This window comes from Dromiciops gliroides, chromosome 4 (assembly GCF_019393635.1).
Source record: "Dromiciops gliroides isolate mDroGli1 chromosome 4, mDroGli1.pri, whole genome shotgun sequence".
Taxonomy (NCBI): domain Eukaryota; kingdom Metazoa; phylum Chordata; class Mammalia; order Microbiotheria; family Microbiotheriidae; genus Dromiciops; species Dromiciops gliroides.
In genome coordinates, this window is record NC_057864.1 from 212,339,976 (window position 1) to 212,358,339 (window position 18,364).

Here is an 18,364-nt window from a genome sequence, read left to right on the forward strand (position 1 = left end):
TTCCTAGAGACAATAAACTCTTGGGAGTTGATGAGGTCACGAAGAAAAAAGGTGTATTGAGAGAACAGTACAGGGTCTAGTACAGAGCCTTGGGGAACACTCACAGTCCAAGAGTATTATCTGGATGGCAAATCAGCAACAGACATTGAGAAAGAACAATTGGGTAGGAAGAGAATTAGGAGAAAGCAGTGTTGTGAAAGCCCGGAGATGAGATAGTATCTAGGAGGGAGAGGGTGACCAAAGTATCACTTAAGCTTTTTATAAAAATTAAAATCAATAAAGATTGTGACAAGAGTATCATTGGTAGCTGTGTGTTCTTTTTTCCTTGGTAGATTGGCAAGAATGCTGCATTTGAAATCAGAGACCTGACTGGGTTCAAATCCTAGGTGTGTTACTTATTACTTGGTATCCTTGGGCAAGTCCCTTCCAACTGTGATCTTATGTCAGAACTACCAGAATTGATGAATGTGATAAAGAACTATAAACCTGAATTTCTGTATCTGTAAATTGGGAATGCTGTTATTTGCCCTTCCTACTTCAGAATTTGTTTTTAAGGCTTGAATGAAATCATTAATGTAAAACACTTTCTAACTATAAAATGCTATTGTGTAAGCTGTTATTTAAAGCTTAATGCTTTATGAATAAAAGTTGCTTTCAATTCATTTTATTTTAAGAATGAATGGGGTCAGGGCAGCTAGGTGGCACAGTGGATAAAGCACTGACCCTGGATTCAGGAGGACCTGCGTTCAAATCTGGCCTGAGACACTTGACAATTACTAGCTGTGACAAGTCACTTAACCCTCATTGCCCCCCTTCCCCCCCTCCCCCCCAAAGAATGAATGAATGGTTTCTCAGTCAGTACATATACTTTGGACAGTCACTAAGGGTAGACAATGAATCAAGCTCTGAATTGAATTGCATTTATATAGCCCAGCACTATGCTAAACACTTTTACAAACATTATCTCATTTGATCCTCATAATTACCCTGTGAGGCACATGCCATTATTCTTTCCATTTTGCATTTGAGGAAATTGAGACAAGAAGATCAAGTGACACTTACCTGGAAGTACTCAGTAAGTGTCTGAGGTCTTCCTGACTCCAGGCCCAGTGGTCTATCAGCTGATCCACTTGCTTCTTTCATGGGCATGGTTTCATTTACAAAATTGCTCACTGCATTTAGTGATTACTAAGCATCTCCTTGAAGCAAAACACCATCCTTTTAATACTAATATTTATTCCAGTGATGTTATTTGGGAAATAATCAAAATTCTGTATTACTCAAAAGACAGTGGAAACACGCCTGCTGGCTATAAGCTGCTGCATATAACAAACTTTGTGCTTGATGTATAAAATATCTTATCATGTAAATGATGTGTGACTATAAAAGGGTTTGGACCAATGAGATGACAAGAATGAACAATCACAGATCACAGAAACAGAATTTAGAGTTGAAAAGGACTTCAGTAGCCATCTACTCAAGCACCCCAAAAGTGGCCATCCAGTCTCTGCTTGAAGACCTCCAATGACAGGGACACCACCACATGCTAGGGCAGCTCATTCCACCTTAGAGTTCAGCTCTAATTTTTAGAACTTTTCCTCTGGTGAAATAATCAAGCAAAATTTGCATTTTAGCAATTTCTACCCTTTGAACCTCGTTTTACCCTGGGGGAAATAAAAGAACAAGTCCAATCTTGCTTCCAAAGACATAACTTGAGTATATGAACATAGCTGTGTTTCCTAAGAACCCTTTCCACCTTTTGGTCTTTTCTCCATGCTAAACACCCCTAGTTTCTTCAACCATTTCTCTTATGACATGTATTTCAAGGCTGTTGACCATTCTGGTTGCCCTCCTAGATGTGATCTGACCAAGGTAGTTTACAGAAGGACTATCACCTTCTCCCCCCCCCCCCCCCCGCTCGCCCCCCTGCCCCTGCACTCCCTACCCCCCATTGAAAGTTGTATTCGTCTTTTAGAACCATATAAAATCTTATTACTTTTTTGAGTGATTTATTGGACTCACTGAAACCTCTAGATTTTTTTCCAATCTACTATGTAATCATGCTCTTTCTATCCTATATTTCTTAAGTTTTCTACTCAAGTATATGACTTTACATTTATCCTTATTTAATTTTATCTTAATAAATTCAGCCCAGTGCTTTATTTAACCTGTTAGGATCTTTCTATATCCTGACTCTATCATTCAGTATGTTAGCTATTCTTCCTAGTTTTATGCTTTTTGCAAATTTGATGAACATTCTACCTATGCCTTTATATAAGTTATTGATAACATAAATGTTATGTGACTGGGCAGCAACAGATCCTTGGGATTTTCTACTGAAGACCTCTTTCTAAGCTGACATTGTTCCATTATTGACTACTGTTTGAGTGTGGATATTCAATGAATTGCAGATCCATCTAATTTTATTTTTATGTAGTTACATATGTCTTTCTTTTCTGTGAGAAATGATTCATTTGGACCTCTACTCTACTTCAATAAGTATTATTAATCAGTTTGATATTTTACATAAATTATATAGGGATACTTAGATAAGATAGTTTCTTATAATGGGACTTAGACTTTAATGTAATGTTCACTACTTATTTACCAGTTATGAAACTCACTTGCCCAACTACAAGAATGAGATATCCATCCTATTTTGCTCAAATTCCATGTCTAAACCCAACATGCATGGGATTCTTTGATGCCTAGGAAAGTTTCCCAACTTATTTTTGTACCTCTGAACCCATTTTTTCTTGACCAACATGAGCAGGTGACCATCTTATGAGCACTTAGTCATGGAGATGCCTCATGCTTCATCCAACCTGTGACAGTCCCTCCCCCACCCCCCCGCTGATATGTCGTTTTTGGCCCTCAAAAGCAAGGTCTATCAACCAATGAGATACTGTATTTTACCATGCTTTTTTTTTTTTTTTTGCATATTTGGGTATCAAACCCTATAAAAATAACACTGGGGACCGAGGGTCATCTCAGATCATCAGGAAATCTGAAGTCCACTTCACTAGAGGGGACCATGGACCCTTTAATAAAATGCCCTTGGCTCAGAGCTCTGCCTTAGTGGTTTTTCTTGCAGATTGGGAAATTGTAACACCCCACACACACACACACACATTTTCACAAAAACAGTATGTCATACTTTATCAGATACTTTCCTAAAAATCTAAATTATATTTGCAGCATTATCCTGATATACAAGTTTAATAATCTTGTAAAAATGATTTTGACATGAGTCTTTTAAAAAATTTTATTTAATATTTAATTTTTCCTCTAATTTCCTGTAAAAACATGTAATTTAAAAAAATTTGAATTCCAAATTCTCTCTCATTCCCCTTCATCCCATTGAGAAGATAAGCAGTTTGATACAGGCTATAAATGTGCAGTCATACAAAACGTATTTCCATATTAGTCATGTTGTAAAAGAAAACACAGACAAAAAAATAAACCCCAAGAAAAATAAAGAATTTTTAAAAAGTCTACTTTGATCTACGTTCAGACTGCATCAGTTTTTTCTTTGGAGATAGGTAGCATTTTCCATCATGAATCTTTTGGGATTATCTTGCATCATTGTATTGCTAAGAATAGGTAAGTCATTCATCTTTGATCATCATACATCAAACTATACTATTGCTGTCACTATGTACATTATTCTCTTAGGATCTTTTGAGAGCATCTTGTTTGTCATTTCTTATAGCAAGCATAATAGCATTTCATAACAATCATATACCAAAACTCACTCAGCCATTCCCCAATTTCATGGGCTTCACCATAATTTCATATCTTTGACACCACTAAAACAGCTGCTATAAAATTTTTGTATATATAAGTCCTTGTCTTTTTTGTTTTTCTTCTCTTTGGGGTACAGACCTAGTAATGGTATTGTTGGATCAAAGGGTATGCACAGTTTGATAGCCCTTTGGTTATGGTTCCAAATTGTTCTTCAGAATGGTTGAATCAGTGTCTGTTTTCCCTCATCCCCTCAAACATTTATTATTTTCCTTTTCTGCCATATTAGCCAATTTGATAGGTGTGGGATGTACCTGAGAGCTTTAGTTTGTATTTCTCAAATCCATAGTGGTTTAGAATTTTTTCATATGGCTAGAAAACTTTTGATTTCTTTGTCTCAAAACTGCTTATTCATATCCTTTGACCATTTATCAATTGGGGAATGACCTGTATTTTTATAAATTTGACTCAGTTCTCTATACATTTGAGAAATGAGGCCTTTATCTGAGAAACTTGCTGTAAAATTTTTTCTCAGTTATGATTACTATTGTCCTTCATCTTATTTCTCCCCGTTTTTCCTACTCTCTCTCTCCCTCCTTTCACTCTGTCCATCCTCAAAAGTATTTTGCTTCTGACTGCTGCCTTCCCTTCTATCGTCTTTACCCTTCCCTAAGCCCCTTCTCTTATCTCTTTCCCCTCCTACTTGGCTATAGGGTAAGATAGATTTCTATACCCAACTGAGTGTATGTGTAACTTCATCTTTGAGCCAGTTTTGATGAGAATAAGGTTTGTGTGCACTCCCTTCCCCCATCTTCCCCTCCACTGTAAAACCTCTTTTGTGCCTCTTTTATGTGAGATTATTAACCCTGTTCTACCTCTCCCTTTTCCCTTTTCCCAGTGCATTTCTCTTTCTCATCCCCCCCCCTTTTTTTTTTTAAGATAATTAGTCCATCATATTCAACTCACACTTGTGTCTTGTGTCTGTATTTTCCTAACTGCCCTAGTAATGAGAAAAGTTTTTAGGAGTTACAAGTATCATCTTCTCATGCAGGAATGTAAATAGTTTAACCTCATTAAGTTTCTTTCTTGTTTACCTTTTTGTGCTTCTCTTGAATCTTGTATTTGAAAGTCAAATTTTGTATTCAACTCTGGTCTTTTCATTAGGAATTCTTGAAAGTCCTCTATTTCATTGAATCTCCATTTTTCCCTCTGAAGGATTATACTCACTTTTGCTGAGTAGGTGATTCTTGGTTGTAATTATAGCTTCTTTGCCCTCTAGAATGTCATATTCCATGCCCTCTGATGCTTTAATGTAGAATCTGGTAAATCTTGTGTTATCCTGACTGTGGCTCCACAATATTTAAATTGTTTCTCTCTGGCTGCTTGTAATATTTTCTTTTTGTCTTGGGAGCTCTGAAAATTTGGCTATAATATTTCTAGTAGTTTTCATTTGGGAATCTCTTTCTGGGAGTAATCAGTGGATTCTTTCAATCTCTATTCTACCCTCTGAATCTAGAATTTTAGGGCAGTTTTCTTTGAAATTTCTTGAAAGTATAGGCTCTTTTTAAAATCATGGCTTTCAGGTAGTCCAGTAATTCTTAAATTATCTCTCCTTGAACTGTTGTGTTTTTTTTTTCAAGTCAATTGTTTTTTCAAAGAAACAGTTCATATTTTCTTCTTTTTTTTTTCACTTTTTAAATTGTTTTATTGTTTCTTGATATTTCATGGAGTCATTAGCTTCCACTTACCCACTTTTAATTTTTAAGGAATTATTTTCTTCACTAAGCTTTTGTACCTTCTTTTCCATTTTTCCAGTTCTACTTTTTAAGGAGTTGTTTTCATCAGTCAATTTTTGTATATCTTTTTTCATTTGGCCAGTTCTGCTTTTTATGGCATTCTTCTCTTCATTGGACTTTTGTGCCTCTTTTACCAATCGGCCTATTCTGTTTTTTAAAGTGTTGGGTTTTTTGTTTGTTTGTTTTTTTAGTGAGGCAGTTGGAATTAAGTGACTTACCCAGGGTCACACAGCTAGTAAATGTTAAGTGTTTGAGGCCATATTTGAACTTGGGTCCTCCTGATAAAGTGTTATTTTTTTGTGCCTCCTTTACCAAGCTTTTGACTCCTTTTTTGTGATTTTTTTTGCATCACCATCATTTTTCTTCCTAGTTTCCCCCTGAATTTTCTTATTTGATTTTTTAATTCCTTTTTGAGCTCTTCCAGGCATTCTTTTTTGGGTCTAAAACTAATTTACCTTTTCCCTTGAGGTTTCCTTCACCAGCCACAGTTTATTTTGAGCTTTTTCACTCAAAGCATTTTTTTTTTTTGGTGAGGCAATTGGGGTTAAGTGACTTGCCCAGGGTCACACAGCCAGTAAGTGTTAAGTGTCTGAGGCTGGATTTGAACTCAGGTCCTCCTGACTCCAGGGCCAGTGCTCTATCCACTGCGCCATCTAGCTGCTCCCACACTCATAGCATTTTATAAGATATTGTCATGTTCTTGCATTCAGCTTCTATTACCACCCTTTGCTTCTAGCTTTTGCACATATCTTTTTTAAAAAAATCTGAAACATTACCTTGGTCTTTTCCCCAAACTCCCATTTTTTTTCTTTCTCAAAGTTGTTTCTCTTTGTGTTTTCCAAATTACCTTCTTAAGTTTTCTATCTCTTCTAGGCTGTAGAATCTTTTTGGGGGGTGGGGGGAAGTGAGGGTCAAATGACTTGCCCAGGGTCACACAGCTAGTGTCAACGTGTCAGAGGCTGATTCTGAACTCAGGTCCTCCTGAATCCAGGGTTGGTGCTGTTAAGGGCTAAAATTCTAGCTAGTCTGTCTAAAATATCTAATGAGTGGTCGCCAATAAATTATACGCTTTAGCAAGAGTTAGGCTTTTAGGCATTTATTAAGGAGAATAAGAATTTGGTAAAGAGAGAGAAAGGCATAGATTCCTATCTATTAAAGGGAGAGCACATTTCTAGCTCCGCTCTCCACCAGAGTCCAAAGGAAAGAGCGCGAGACTGAGCACCAGTCTCTTCCTTCCTCCTCCCACTAGCCCGCGTCACTTCCTGACGCCAAAGAAAAGACTCCTGGTCTTGCCCTCAAAGACCTTCGCTTCATGGGCAGAACTCTTCTACAATAAGCCTCCAGCAGGTGGCGTCATTCCAATCGTTACAGTCCCCCCTGTTGTTCCTCAAGAAACAAAATATTTCCTTGACGGAACAGTAAAAACAATATAATAACTATTGCTAACTAATAATATGTGAACAACAATATAGAAAAGGAAGAGAGGAAAGTTTTGTCCAGAGGGGTGATTTTTTTTTTTGTGTCCTCATGAACCGACACTTTGACATTAGTCTTGCAAAGGGAGGGCCTCTGCAGAGAATACATGTTACAGATGGTGTATATTATAACAGAAAGAGAAAAAAACAACAAAAACAACAAATCAAAACTGTTCATTTAAAGTCTCTGAAAGTCTTTTCTTAGATGTCCTCTAGGTGTAGTCGTGGAGTGGAAGTCTTTTCAGGGGTTGAGGTGTGGATGCTGGTAATCAGCCAGGAAAACTTCCTACAAAATTGAGCTTAACACAACTTTAAAATAGCTTTGTCAATAATAAAATCAAACAATGAAAGTTCTCAAAAACATGTCTAAGGGAATACAGAATCTTAGTTGTTAACACGTGAAACATACAATAAAACAAAAATTGAACCATTCTTTAAAATTATATTATTATTATAGTACCCCCTTATGGAGAGTAATTGAGAAGACAATTGCTGCGATATTAATTTTTAAAAATAATTTTTATCTTTGTTTCATCACTTTTTGCATCATCTGCCTAATTATCCTCATGCCATTATGAGAAATTAGAAAATCTAATATAATTGGTAACAGGTGTCAAGGCCAAATTCAACACTGTTATTTATCATGACACCTGAGATAATTATGGGGGTTACCATAAAAGAACAGAGAAATTATGGGATATGAGCATTCCCACACTTGAGCAATATGTACTGTCCATGCAGTATGCCAGGCTTAAAATAGGTGGATGGAATATATGTCCATGCCACCGAACATATTGGAGGAAACTGAGTCAGACTTAATCAGATGCATGGGATTGAGATGTCCATGGCATCAGGCATATAGGAGGGAGCATAGAAGCCAGGTGTAGAAGTGAGATGGGTGGGATGAATACTTCCAGCCATCTGTACAATATTGTGGGGAAAAAATAAAATAAAATATTAAACCAAGAGAATCCAACCTCAACATTAGTCAAAAGCCGTTCCCTAGGCCATACCTTGACTTCATGCATGTCTCCCCTCATGTGACAGTTCAGTGTCTGCTCTTGCATGTATTCCTCTTGTGATTGGATGGCATCTTGGCCAATTGGCATCTGATAACTCAGAATAAAGGCAATTAATGTCTTAAATGATAAGTTCCCATAATCCAAGTCTCATATGGATTTTTAAATTGAGGATAATAAATGATTGCAAAAAATGTGAATACATCTTGACTCAGAATATAATATATAATTATGCAACAATTTCAGTGCTTTATCCACTGTGCTACCTAGCTGCCCCTTGGACTGTAGAATCTTAATCCACATACTATTACATATCTTACTCTGAACTTTAATTACTTTTCTCTGAAATTTTTGAAGTATGATTTCAAAAAGTCTTGGGTGAACATAAGACTATATACCTAGTTTTTGTCTCCTCTATCACAAACTTTAGGAGAAAGTGATCACTTTCCTTTGGAGTTCCTATCACTTCCATCTCTAGCATCCCATTTACTCTTTGTGAAGAATGAGGTCCCAAAGAGAAATTCCCCTTAATGAAGTTATCTTAAAGGCAAGTTGAGAAATTATAGTTGGTTTGCTTTTGGGGAGAGAGAGGGGGGAGAGAGAAGGGCGGGGGAAGAGAGAGAGAGAACAAGAACATGACAGTAGATGTCTTCTATCATTATATCATGCCTCTGTGCCAAGCTTGTGATCAGTTTTCCTGAACTCTTTCTGTCCTAGTGATTTGTTAATTATCCTGTGAAAAACTTATATTTCTTCCTCTAGTGAAAAATAGGCTGGGTACAACATTGATACCCACTTATTGTCAGAACATTTAGAGGATTTTTGGAAGGACAACTCTAGTGCACAGGATGAGAAGTGTTTACCATTGGACAGAATATCCCACATGGATGCAATCATGGATTCATTTAATTATATGAATGAATGGGCAAGGTGCTTCTAAATTTGAAAACAGATAACTTAAAAACCATGTTCAGTTAAATATTGATAATTTCATTGTATTGAATATTATTTCCCCTGATTTAGATTACAACTCCTCTAGCTCTTAGATTGTCTTTTTTGTTTACTTTTAAAATAAATTAATATTTTATATTTATATGGAATTTTAATGTGCAAAAAACTCTTTACATATATTATCTGGTTTGATCTGCACAATACCTACAAATATTTACTGAATAATTTTAGTAGTATATTAAAATTAGCTTGATTGAACTTTTTTTCCTTTTTCTGGTTATATCTTTTGTTAATTTTAAAATGTGAATGACAAATGTACTGAAATAAAATTCTTTATGTATTCTAATTCTGACATTGCTCCTCCAATAAGTTGTCCAGTTGCATGTATATTAATATTCAATTGACATTCATGCTCTATCAAAATATACCATAGTAAAAGGTTGTCATATGCCTCATGAATTTTTGTTAGTTAATTTTCACAAGTATATCTGCATTTTTATTTATTTCTAATTTTGGGGTTTAAGGGCTTTTGGAGAGTTTGTGTTTTCTAATCAGTTTAAAAAATTTTAAATTAACTGAAATAGCTATAATTACTTCTATGCACTTTACAAGGTAGTGAAAATATAAACAAAAGTATTTTCCAATTCTTTAGTATTAATATTTATAAAGTAGTTTTTTTCTGTTTAAAGTAGTATAGAATTGCAACTTGTGTTAGCACATGTTGCAGTAGTTTTATGTTAATTTAACATAAATTTATTTATTTAATTTGTTAATTTAACAATATTATGCTAATCTTGTAGAGATGGAGATATACTAAGACAGAATATTGTATACTTTGATGATGATATTTTGTATTAGATACTATGTGTAATTGTTTTCATTGTCATAAGGGAGTTTAAACATTTTCTGTGATATAAAGACAAGTCATAAGTAACATTTAAAAAGCATTAGAGCCTCATGAAATTATTAAAAATGAGGATTATATGGGAAGAGCTTTTCTTGAGACATTTATAGAGTATTCCTTGTTTTATGTTTGACCCCAGGCAATTAAAAATTCCAGTTAAATATATGGAGTTTTTGAAACAATATATTCTTTCAGATTTCATGTAATTGTTTTGCTTTGTTTATACTTGGCTCAGCAGGCACAACATTGAGGTATTTTTCATTTATATTTGTTTTTGCAGAGATCTTAGCAACATCAATTGTGAAGAGCTTGGTCCACTGCCTCCTGGATGGGAAATCAGAAATACAGCAACAGGCAGAGTTTATTTTGTTGACCATAACAACAGAACAACACAGTTTACAGATCCTCGGCTATCAGCTAACTTGCATTTAGTTTTAAAGTAAGTTTCAGAAGCGAAGCAGTTAGTGTGGTTTAAATTCCACATCTGAGAAGAATTGAGTGGGTGATTTTGTGATTGTGTAGCTTAACTTACTTCTTTTATCTTTGAAAGTTTAATAAAGTGTAGTTGTATAAATATGTGATAATTTTAAACTCAATATTTAAATATAATTTTTTCCACCCATCTACAATGAATTGTTCCCTTTAATGTTATAGAAGGGTGCTACCCTGTCTGTCATCTCTTAGTGAGAGATGAGTAGGTAACCCAAGTAAATATGGGCTAGTTTATTTGTGTTTCTGTTAATGTAATTTGTTGATCCTCTAAGTCTTTGTTGTCTCCTTTTGCTTACTATTTCTCACCCTCATTTATTTATTTAAGCTATTCATAGAAACATAGAATCTCTGAGGTTTAAAGAGATTAAATTGGTCAACTAGGACAGGCTTCTACTTTTTTTAGTTTTTTTAGTTGGAAGCTCTACTTGAGAAAGATACAGGAAAGTTTAAACTCCCACTAATCACCATGAAGAAAGGAGGTATAAGGTACTTCCTGTATCCATTAACTTCCATTTATGTGTTGTCTTCTTCAACATAAGCTTCTTGAGGGGTGGTACTATCTTTCTTTCTGTGTGAATTTGTATCCCCAGCACTTAATAAATACTTACTGACTTGACCTTACATGTGGGGTGGTTGAGGATGATTTTGAGGTGATATTGCATTCTATAGAAATGGAGAGGTCTAGAAGAGGAGTAGATTAGTTTGAGTTGCTTATGGGTCATCCCATTTATAATTTCCTGAAGGTAGTTGGAAGACTGAGGCTAGCACTGGATATATAGATCCAGGAGTCATCTGCATAGAGATGATCATTAAATTCATGTTAACTGATGAGGTCACTAAAAGAGTATAGGAAGAAAAGAGAAAAGGAACTAGGATAGAGCCTTGGTGTAGAGGATGATATGGATAATGAGTCAGCAAAGATGAGAGTGGTCAGGCAGGTTGGAAGGGAAGCAAGAGAGAGTATTATCACAAAAACCCAGAGAAGAGAATATTCAGGAAGGTAATATGATTAACAAATGCTGTTGAGAAGTCAGGAAGGATAGGGATTAAAAAAGGCCTTGGATGTAATATTTAAGAGCTCATTGGTAACTTTGGAGAGGGTGATTTCAGTTGAATGATAAGGTTGGAAACTAGATTGCACAGGGCTTAGAGTGAGGAAGAGGATAGAAAATAGAGAAGGTTTTATCTAGGAGTTTGGCTGTGAAAGGTAGGAGAAGATAAAAATTTAGGGCAGGGGTTCTTTTTTTTTAAATCATAAAAATATTTCATTTTCAAGTTATATGTAGAGATAGTTTTCAACATTTGTTTTTATAAGATTTCTAGTTCCAAATTTTTCTCCCTCTTCCCTCCCCAAGATAGCAAGCAATCTGATATAGGTTATATATGTACACTCATATTAAACATATTTCTGCATTAGTCATGTTGTAAAAGAAGAATCAAAATAAAAGGGAAAAACCTCAAAAAAAGTAGAAACAGTATGGTTCAATCTGCATTCAGAATCCATGGTTCTTTTTTCTGGATGTGGAAAACTTTTTCCATCATGAGTTCTTTGGAATTATCTTGGATCATTGGATTGCTGAGAAAAGTTAAGTCTGTCACTCATACAATATTGTTAATACTGTGTACAAAAAAAAAAAAGAACAGAAAAAAGGGGGCAGCTAGATGTCGCAGTGGATAGAGCACCGGCCCTGGAGTCAGGAGTACCTGATTTCAAAGCCGGCCTCAGACACTTAACACTTACTAGCTGTGTGACCCTGGGCAAGTCACTTAACCCCAATTGCCTCACTAAAAAAAAAAATACTGTGTACAATGTTCTCCTGGTTCTACTCATTTCACTCCGCATCAATTCATGTAAGTCTTTCCAGATTTTTCAGAAATCTGCCTGCTTAACATTTCTTAAAGCACAGTGGTATTCTATTACATTCATATACTACAACTTGTTCAGCCATTCCCGAATTGATGGGCATCCCCTCAATTTCCAGTTCTTTGCCACCAGAAAAAGAGCAGCTATAAATATTTTTGTACATGTGGGTCCCTTTCCTTTTTTTTAATGATCTCTTTGGGATATAGACCTACTAGTGGTATTTCTGGGTCAAAGGGTATGCACAGTTTTATATCCCTTTGGGCATAGTTCCAAATTGCTCTCCAACAATGCATTAGTGTTACAATTTTTCCACAGCTTCTCTAACATTTATTATTTTAGGGCAGGGGTTCTTAACCTGGGGTCTGAGAACTTTTAAAAATTATTATTTTGATGACTATTTCAGTGTTATTGATTTTCTTTATAATTTTATGCATTTAAGAATATTATTCTGAGAGGAATTCACCAGGTTGCCAAATGGGTTCATGACATAAAAATGATTAAAAATCTAAGGGATAGTAGAATCAACTGAAGGTTTTTTGTTTTGTTTTATTTTTAAAGTATTGGAGAAACTTGGGTCTGTTTGCAGGCAGCAGGAAAAGAGCTTGTAGATGGGAGAATGAAGAGGAGAAGGAGGGGTGATTGTGTGGGCAGTCTTCTGGAGAGCATGGGAGGGGTGTGAACAAGAATACTTCTAAAGGAGCTGTCATTGGCAAGGAAAAAGGTCATAGCTTTATTAGAATTATATTAAATTTAACACAGTAGTATGAATGGATGCTGTCTGTAAGGTGGCTAAGATTCTAGCTAGGCTGTCTAAAAATCTTTTGTTTGTTTTGTTTTTTTGGGTTTTTTTAGTGAGGCAGTTGGGGTTAAGTGACTTGCCCAGGGTCACACAGCTAGTAAGTGTTAAGTGTCTGAGGCCAGATTTGAACTCAGGTACTCCTGACTCCAGGGCTGGTGCTCTATCCACTGCACCACCTAGCTGCCCCCGTCCAAAAATCTAATGAGTGGTTGCCAATAAATTAGAAGCTTTAGCAAGAGTTTAGATTTTTAAGCATTTATTAAGGAGCATAAGAATTTGGTGAGGAGAGAGAAAGAGGCCAAGGTGCCTACATCTATCTATCTCAAGGGAGCCAGCATTTCTGCCCCCTCCATACGGGGTCCTGGCGAAAGAGAAAGACCCTTCTTCATCCCACAAGCCTCCTGTGAAAAACTGGAAACATCTTGTCTACCCACACACAGCTCCAAACTAATTGGCTGGTAGCTTTGATCAACAGTACCTACGAGCAAATGTCACTTCCTGACTCCAAGGAACTGACCTTCCAAGGCATATGGCTTGTTCTCAGACTCCTTCTCCTTATGGTGGAGCTTTCCTACAGTATCTCTCCAGCAGGGGGCGTCACTCTAATTTTCACAGTCCCCCCTGTGCTTCAAGTGAAGAAACATGGTTTCCTCACATGAAGCAATAACATTACAGATGCTTATGACTAACTAAGTAAAGGGAATGAAAAGAGAGAAAAAGAAATTGAATGATGCATTGACAAAAGTTAAAGGGGGCACTCCCCTATTAGCAGGTGGACATCACAAACAGAAAAAAAAACCTAAAGGGGGCATTCCCCTTTAGTAAGTGGACATTATAAACAGTGTATACAGTGTGGAAAAAGAAAACAGGGAAATGTCCATTTAAGTCTTTGGAAGTCTTTTTTTTTTTTTAATTTTATTTATTTGTTTTGTGTGAGGCAGTTGGGGTTAAGTGTATTGGCTAGGATCACACAGCTAGTAAGTGTCAAGTGTCTGAGGCTGGATTTGAACTCAGGTACTCCTGAATCGAGGGCCGATGCTTTATCCACTGCCCCTGGAGGTCTTTTCTCAGATGATTTTGGGATGTCCTCTGGGTGTAGTTGTGGAATAGAAGTCTTTTTAGGGGTTGATGTGTGGATAATGGTAATTAGCCAGGAAAATTTCCTACAAAATTGAGCTTAACACAACTTTAAAATAGCTTTGTCAATAATCAAATCAAGCAATGAGAGTTCTCAAAAACATGTCTAAGGGAATTCAGAATCTTAGTTATTACACATAAAACATATAATATGAATAAAAAAATTTGAAACATTCTCCAAAACTTAATATTACTACAAGCATCAACACTGATTATCTTGGTTCCCTTGTTCCCTTCTGTGTATTTTTTTTTTTTTGCGGGGCAATGGGGGTTAAGTGACTTGCCCAGGGTCACACAGCTAGTAAGTGTCAAGTGAGATCAGATTTGAACTCAGATCCTCCTGAATCCAGGGCTGGTTCTTTATCCACTGTGCCACCTAGCTGCCCCCAAAGTACTCAATTTTTAAGAGAGAAGTTATGTTTTATCCAGATATATTGTGTAAAGCCTAATTTTTAGATGGTATTGAGTTTTCTATTGAGATATTGGTAGCATTTTTGGATAGGCATTCAATAAGGAAATTTTCATCATTTGCCAATCATATTTAAAACTGGTGAAAGTATAGATTCTTAACAAATTAGGATCTTTTTTGTCAGGCTAATTGTAAATTTTTAAAATCTTGGTAAGTTATTTGATTAAAATCTTTATATATGAGTGAGCAATGACCTAAAGTACTGCAACTGAAATCATGCTTAATTATAAAATATTTCATGATAAAAATAACTCTTTTTGTACTCTTCAGTGTAAACTTTGTGCAGTGCTTCTGTGACTGAGTTACTGAGAATGTTCATGTTTATTCTAGCCGTCAGAACCAGTTGAAAGGCCAGCAGCAGCAGCAGGTGGTACCCTTGTACCCTGATGAGGCAGAAGGTCTGACAGTTCCAAGGTATAAGCGAGATCTGGTACAGAAGCTAAAAATTTTGCGGCAGGAACTTTCTCAGCAGCAACCTCAAGCTGGCCACTGTCGCATTGAAGTCTCCAGAGAGGAAATTTTTGAGGTAAACTGAATGAAGAGTGAGCTTTTAAAATGTAGAAAAACTAAAGGAGAATTTCCCCCCTGCTCCCATTCCATTGGCCATTAGAATTCCTTCTGTTTTATAAGGATAGATTACTGTTTATTTTAAAGTAGGGAAAAGTATAATGGAACCAATTTCACCAGTATTTTGAATGTTTTCAAATATTTATTAGTTTCTTGTCCACATGTGAGTAATCTGAGTTCAACTTAAGTTATCTGTATATTTGTTTAGAGCTAAGTGCTTAAAAGATAGAAAGACCTGTTATACCTGAATATTATGTACTTCTAAGGAGCAAGAAATTTTAAAAGGAAAATTCTGTTAACATTTTAAATTGTTTGTTTAATAATCTTTATATGATTACATTAAAGACAACATCAGATAGAGGGAATATAAAGTCTCCTTCCAGTTTTATGACATTGATGGTTTTCATTAACTACCAGATATACCTATATTTACAATGTTTTCTCTCTCTCTCTCTCTTTCTCTCTCAATATAACTATATTTATGGTGCTCACTTTCTTTCTCTTCCCCCTCTCTTCCCCTCCTGTCTCTCTTTTTTTATATGTATGTGTATGTGTGTGTGTGTGTGTGTGTGTAGATATATATATATATATATCTGTATATGATGACCAATGTCACTTCAAATTGCCATTGCTATCAAATTTGGGGACTGGTAGAATGGTCTGGTTTATTTTTGAGAAGGTACCTTGTCCTTGTTCAGAAAAGTTTTTTGAGGGAGAAATCTTAAGTGGTAAAAGACCTACCTTGAAGTAATAGCTCCCTTTAGAATTTCAAGACTGTTTCGTTTGTTTGGGGATGGAGGAAGTTGGTGCTGATTATCACCTCAAAACTGGATTTGGGTGGATTATATGAACATATAGCAGAATTCTCTTCTGTTCTTTTGGCATTCAGACTAATCTTTCTGGATATATTTCTGTATCAGTAAATGAGGAGGTTGGAACAGATTATCCTAAAGTGTCTTCCAACTCTAACATCTTGGAATGCTGCCTATATAATAATTCTATGCATTCTCTTAAAGAACTCAGTTATTATTACTTAATGCACATACAAGTGCACTTAGTATGAACTATTGTCTCTACACACTATACATAATATAGTATGTGCCTTTGAATCACATGCCATAGGGAAAGCTTAGATTAGGAAAGGTTCTTGAAGTAATTTCTCTCTGCATTCAATTTTTTTTTTTTATGATTAGAAAAAAGAAAACCATGTATTTTCCTCATTTCTCCAAATTAGAAGCCACGGTAAATTGCTCTGTTTTCTAAGAAACTTGAATATTTCCCCTTTAAATAGTGATTGACAATTAGCTCAAATAATTTATTATGGTGATCAATAGAATATAATTTTTAATAGCTCTTGGTTATAATAAAAGTGAAATTATTTCAGGAATCATACAGACAAGTCATGAAAATGAGACCAAAAGATCTGTGGAAACGATTAATGATAAAATTTCGTGGAGAAGAAGGCCTTGATTATGGAGGGGTTGCAAGGTGAGGAATTCATTGTTGGTGTTCAGTTGTTTTAGTTGTGTCCAACTCTTTATGATCCCATTTGGGGTTTTCTTGGTAAAGATATTGGAGTGGTTTGCCATTTCCTTCTCCAGCTCATTTTACAGATGAGGAAACAGGCAACAGGATTAAATGACTTGCCTAGGGTCACACAACTAGTCTGAGGCTGGATTTGAACTCAGATCTTTCTGACTCCAGGCCTTACATTCTATCCATTGCCTGGGGACAGCCTGTTATTTAATAACAGCAGAATGTTAACATCTATGGATATAATTTTATGGTATTTTGATACCATAGCTTTTAATTTTATAGTTTGATATTCTAAAAATTAATTTATATCAGAAAGTATATGTTATGACACTTAATGTATGGTACAGAAAGACCCCTACTGGATGTACTATGAGGGTACTTGGATTTCAATCTTGGGTTCTGTCACTAACGAGCTATGTCAGCTTGAGGAAATTATTCATCTCTTTGGGCCCCAGTGTTCTCATTTATAAAATTAGGAAATTAAACTACTTATTTACCAAGATTCTATGTCCTATGCCTAAACAAATGATGCTTTCTCTCAACCTTGAGGTCTTTTCCTCTGTTGACTTTAACCAGCCCCTCTATATTCTTTCTCTTTCTCTCCCATCCCCATCTCTTACCCCAATTTAAATATGAATCTATCCTCACTAAGAATCTGCTCCAGAAATAAGTTATGTTAAACACTAATTATTTTTATAGGTTTTTCATATTTCATAGATGAAGGAGACATGGGGGACATAACTCCAGACCACTCTTTCATGTGGTTTTCATTATGCTCTGATAGGCCCATATCCCGTAGCTGTTAGCCCATGGAGTTTCTGGAGCTGTTACTGTTGGTCCTTTCCTGCCTGGAGATTGTTTCTTGATAGAACCATCATAGTTTCGCATGTATTCTTGGATTCTGCTTACTCCTTGGCTTGCAAATCGATGGTTTCTATAAGCTGTTGATTTGTAGGTGAAGCTAATTTGAGCAGAGTGCACATAGTATTCCAAAGTTTCTTGGTTTGCCAATAATAGTGAGGCTTCTTGGTGAATCTTAATCACCTAAGGTTGCATCCTTCATTTTGAAAGGAACAATCTTTTTACAAGCAGGGGCAGGACAAATAAAATGGGGTGTACTTGTATTGCTTTTTCTAGACTGCATGCAATAGACTTTATTGTATGTGTTATTTTATTTATGTACTTTGTTCATTGTAATAGAAATCTATGGTTCTACTCTGTGAAATGCAATTGGATATTTTGAAAACCAAAGAAAACATTGGGGTGCTTGGAATTTATTTTTAAAATAAAACAAAACCACCACCAAAAATAAAATAGGAAAACCATACTTGTAAAATTTGCTTTTCTCCAAAATATTGTCATATAGTCTATAATTATAATCTGAAAATAATATTGTTACATGCTTTGGTTTTGTGTTTTTGAACTAAATATGAGCCAATTTTTCTTAAGCCTCTTAAAGTCATTCATTTAGGGTCAGTGAGTGACAAAGCCAGAATCACAATTCAGGTATATTGACTCTTGGTTATTTCTATTATGCCATTTTGAGGAGTATTCCATTTTGATGTGTGGGAAAGTTTTGCAAAAATACAAAGTAGTATATGTATATGGTGA

At 35.6% G+C, this 18,364-nt stretch overlaps 1 protein-coding gene across 1 annotated transcript in view; it reads left to right on the forward strand.

Moving 5' to 3' along the window:
• SMURF2 (SMAD specific E3 ubiquitin protein ligase 2) overlaps positions 1-18,364 on the forward strand; it is a 145,691-nt gene that overhangs the window by 108,203 nt on the left and 19,124 nt on the right. Inside the window, exons 10-12 of the mRNA XM_044005578.1 lie at positions 10,170-10,328; positions 14,981-15,176; positions 16,602-16,705. Of these exons, the coding sequence (XP_043861513.1) occupies positions 10,170-10,328; positions 14,981-15,176; positions 16,602-16,705 (459 nt within the window). The remainder of the gene's footprint in view (positions 1-10,169; positions 10,329-14,980; positions 15,177-16,601; positions 16,706-18,364) is intronic.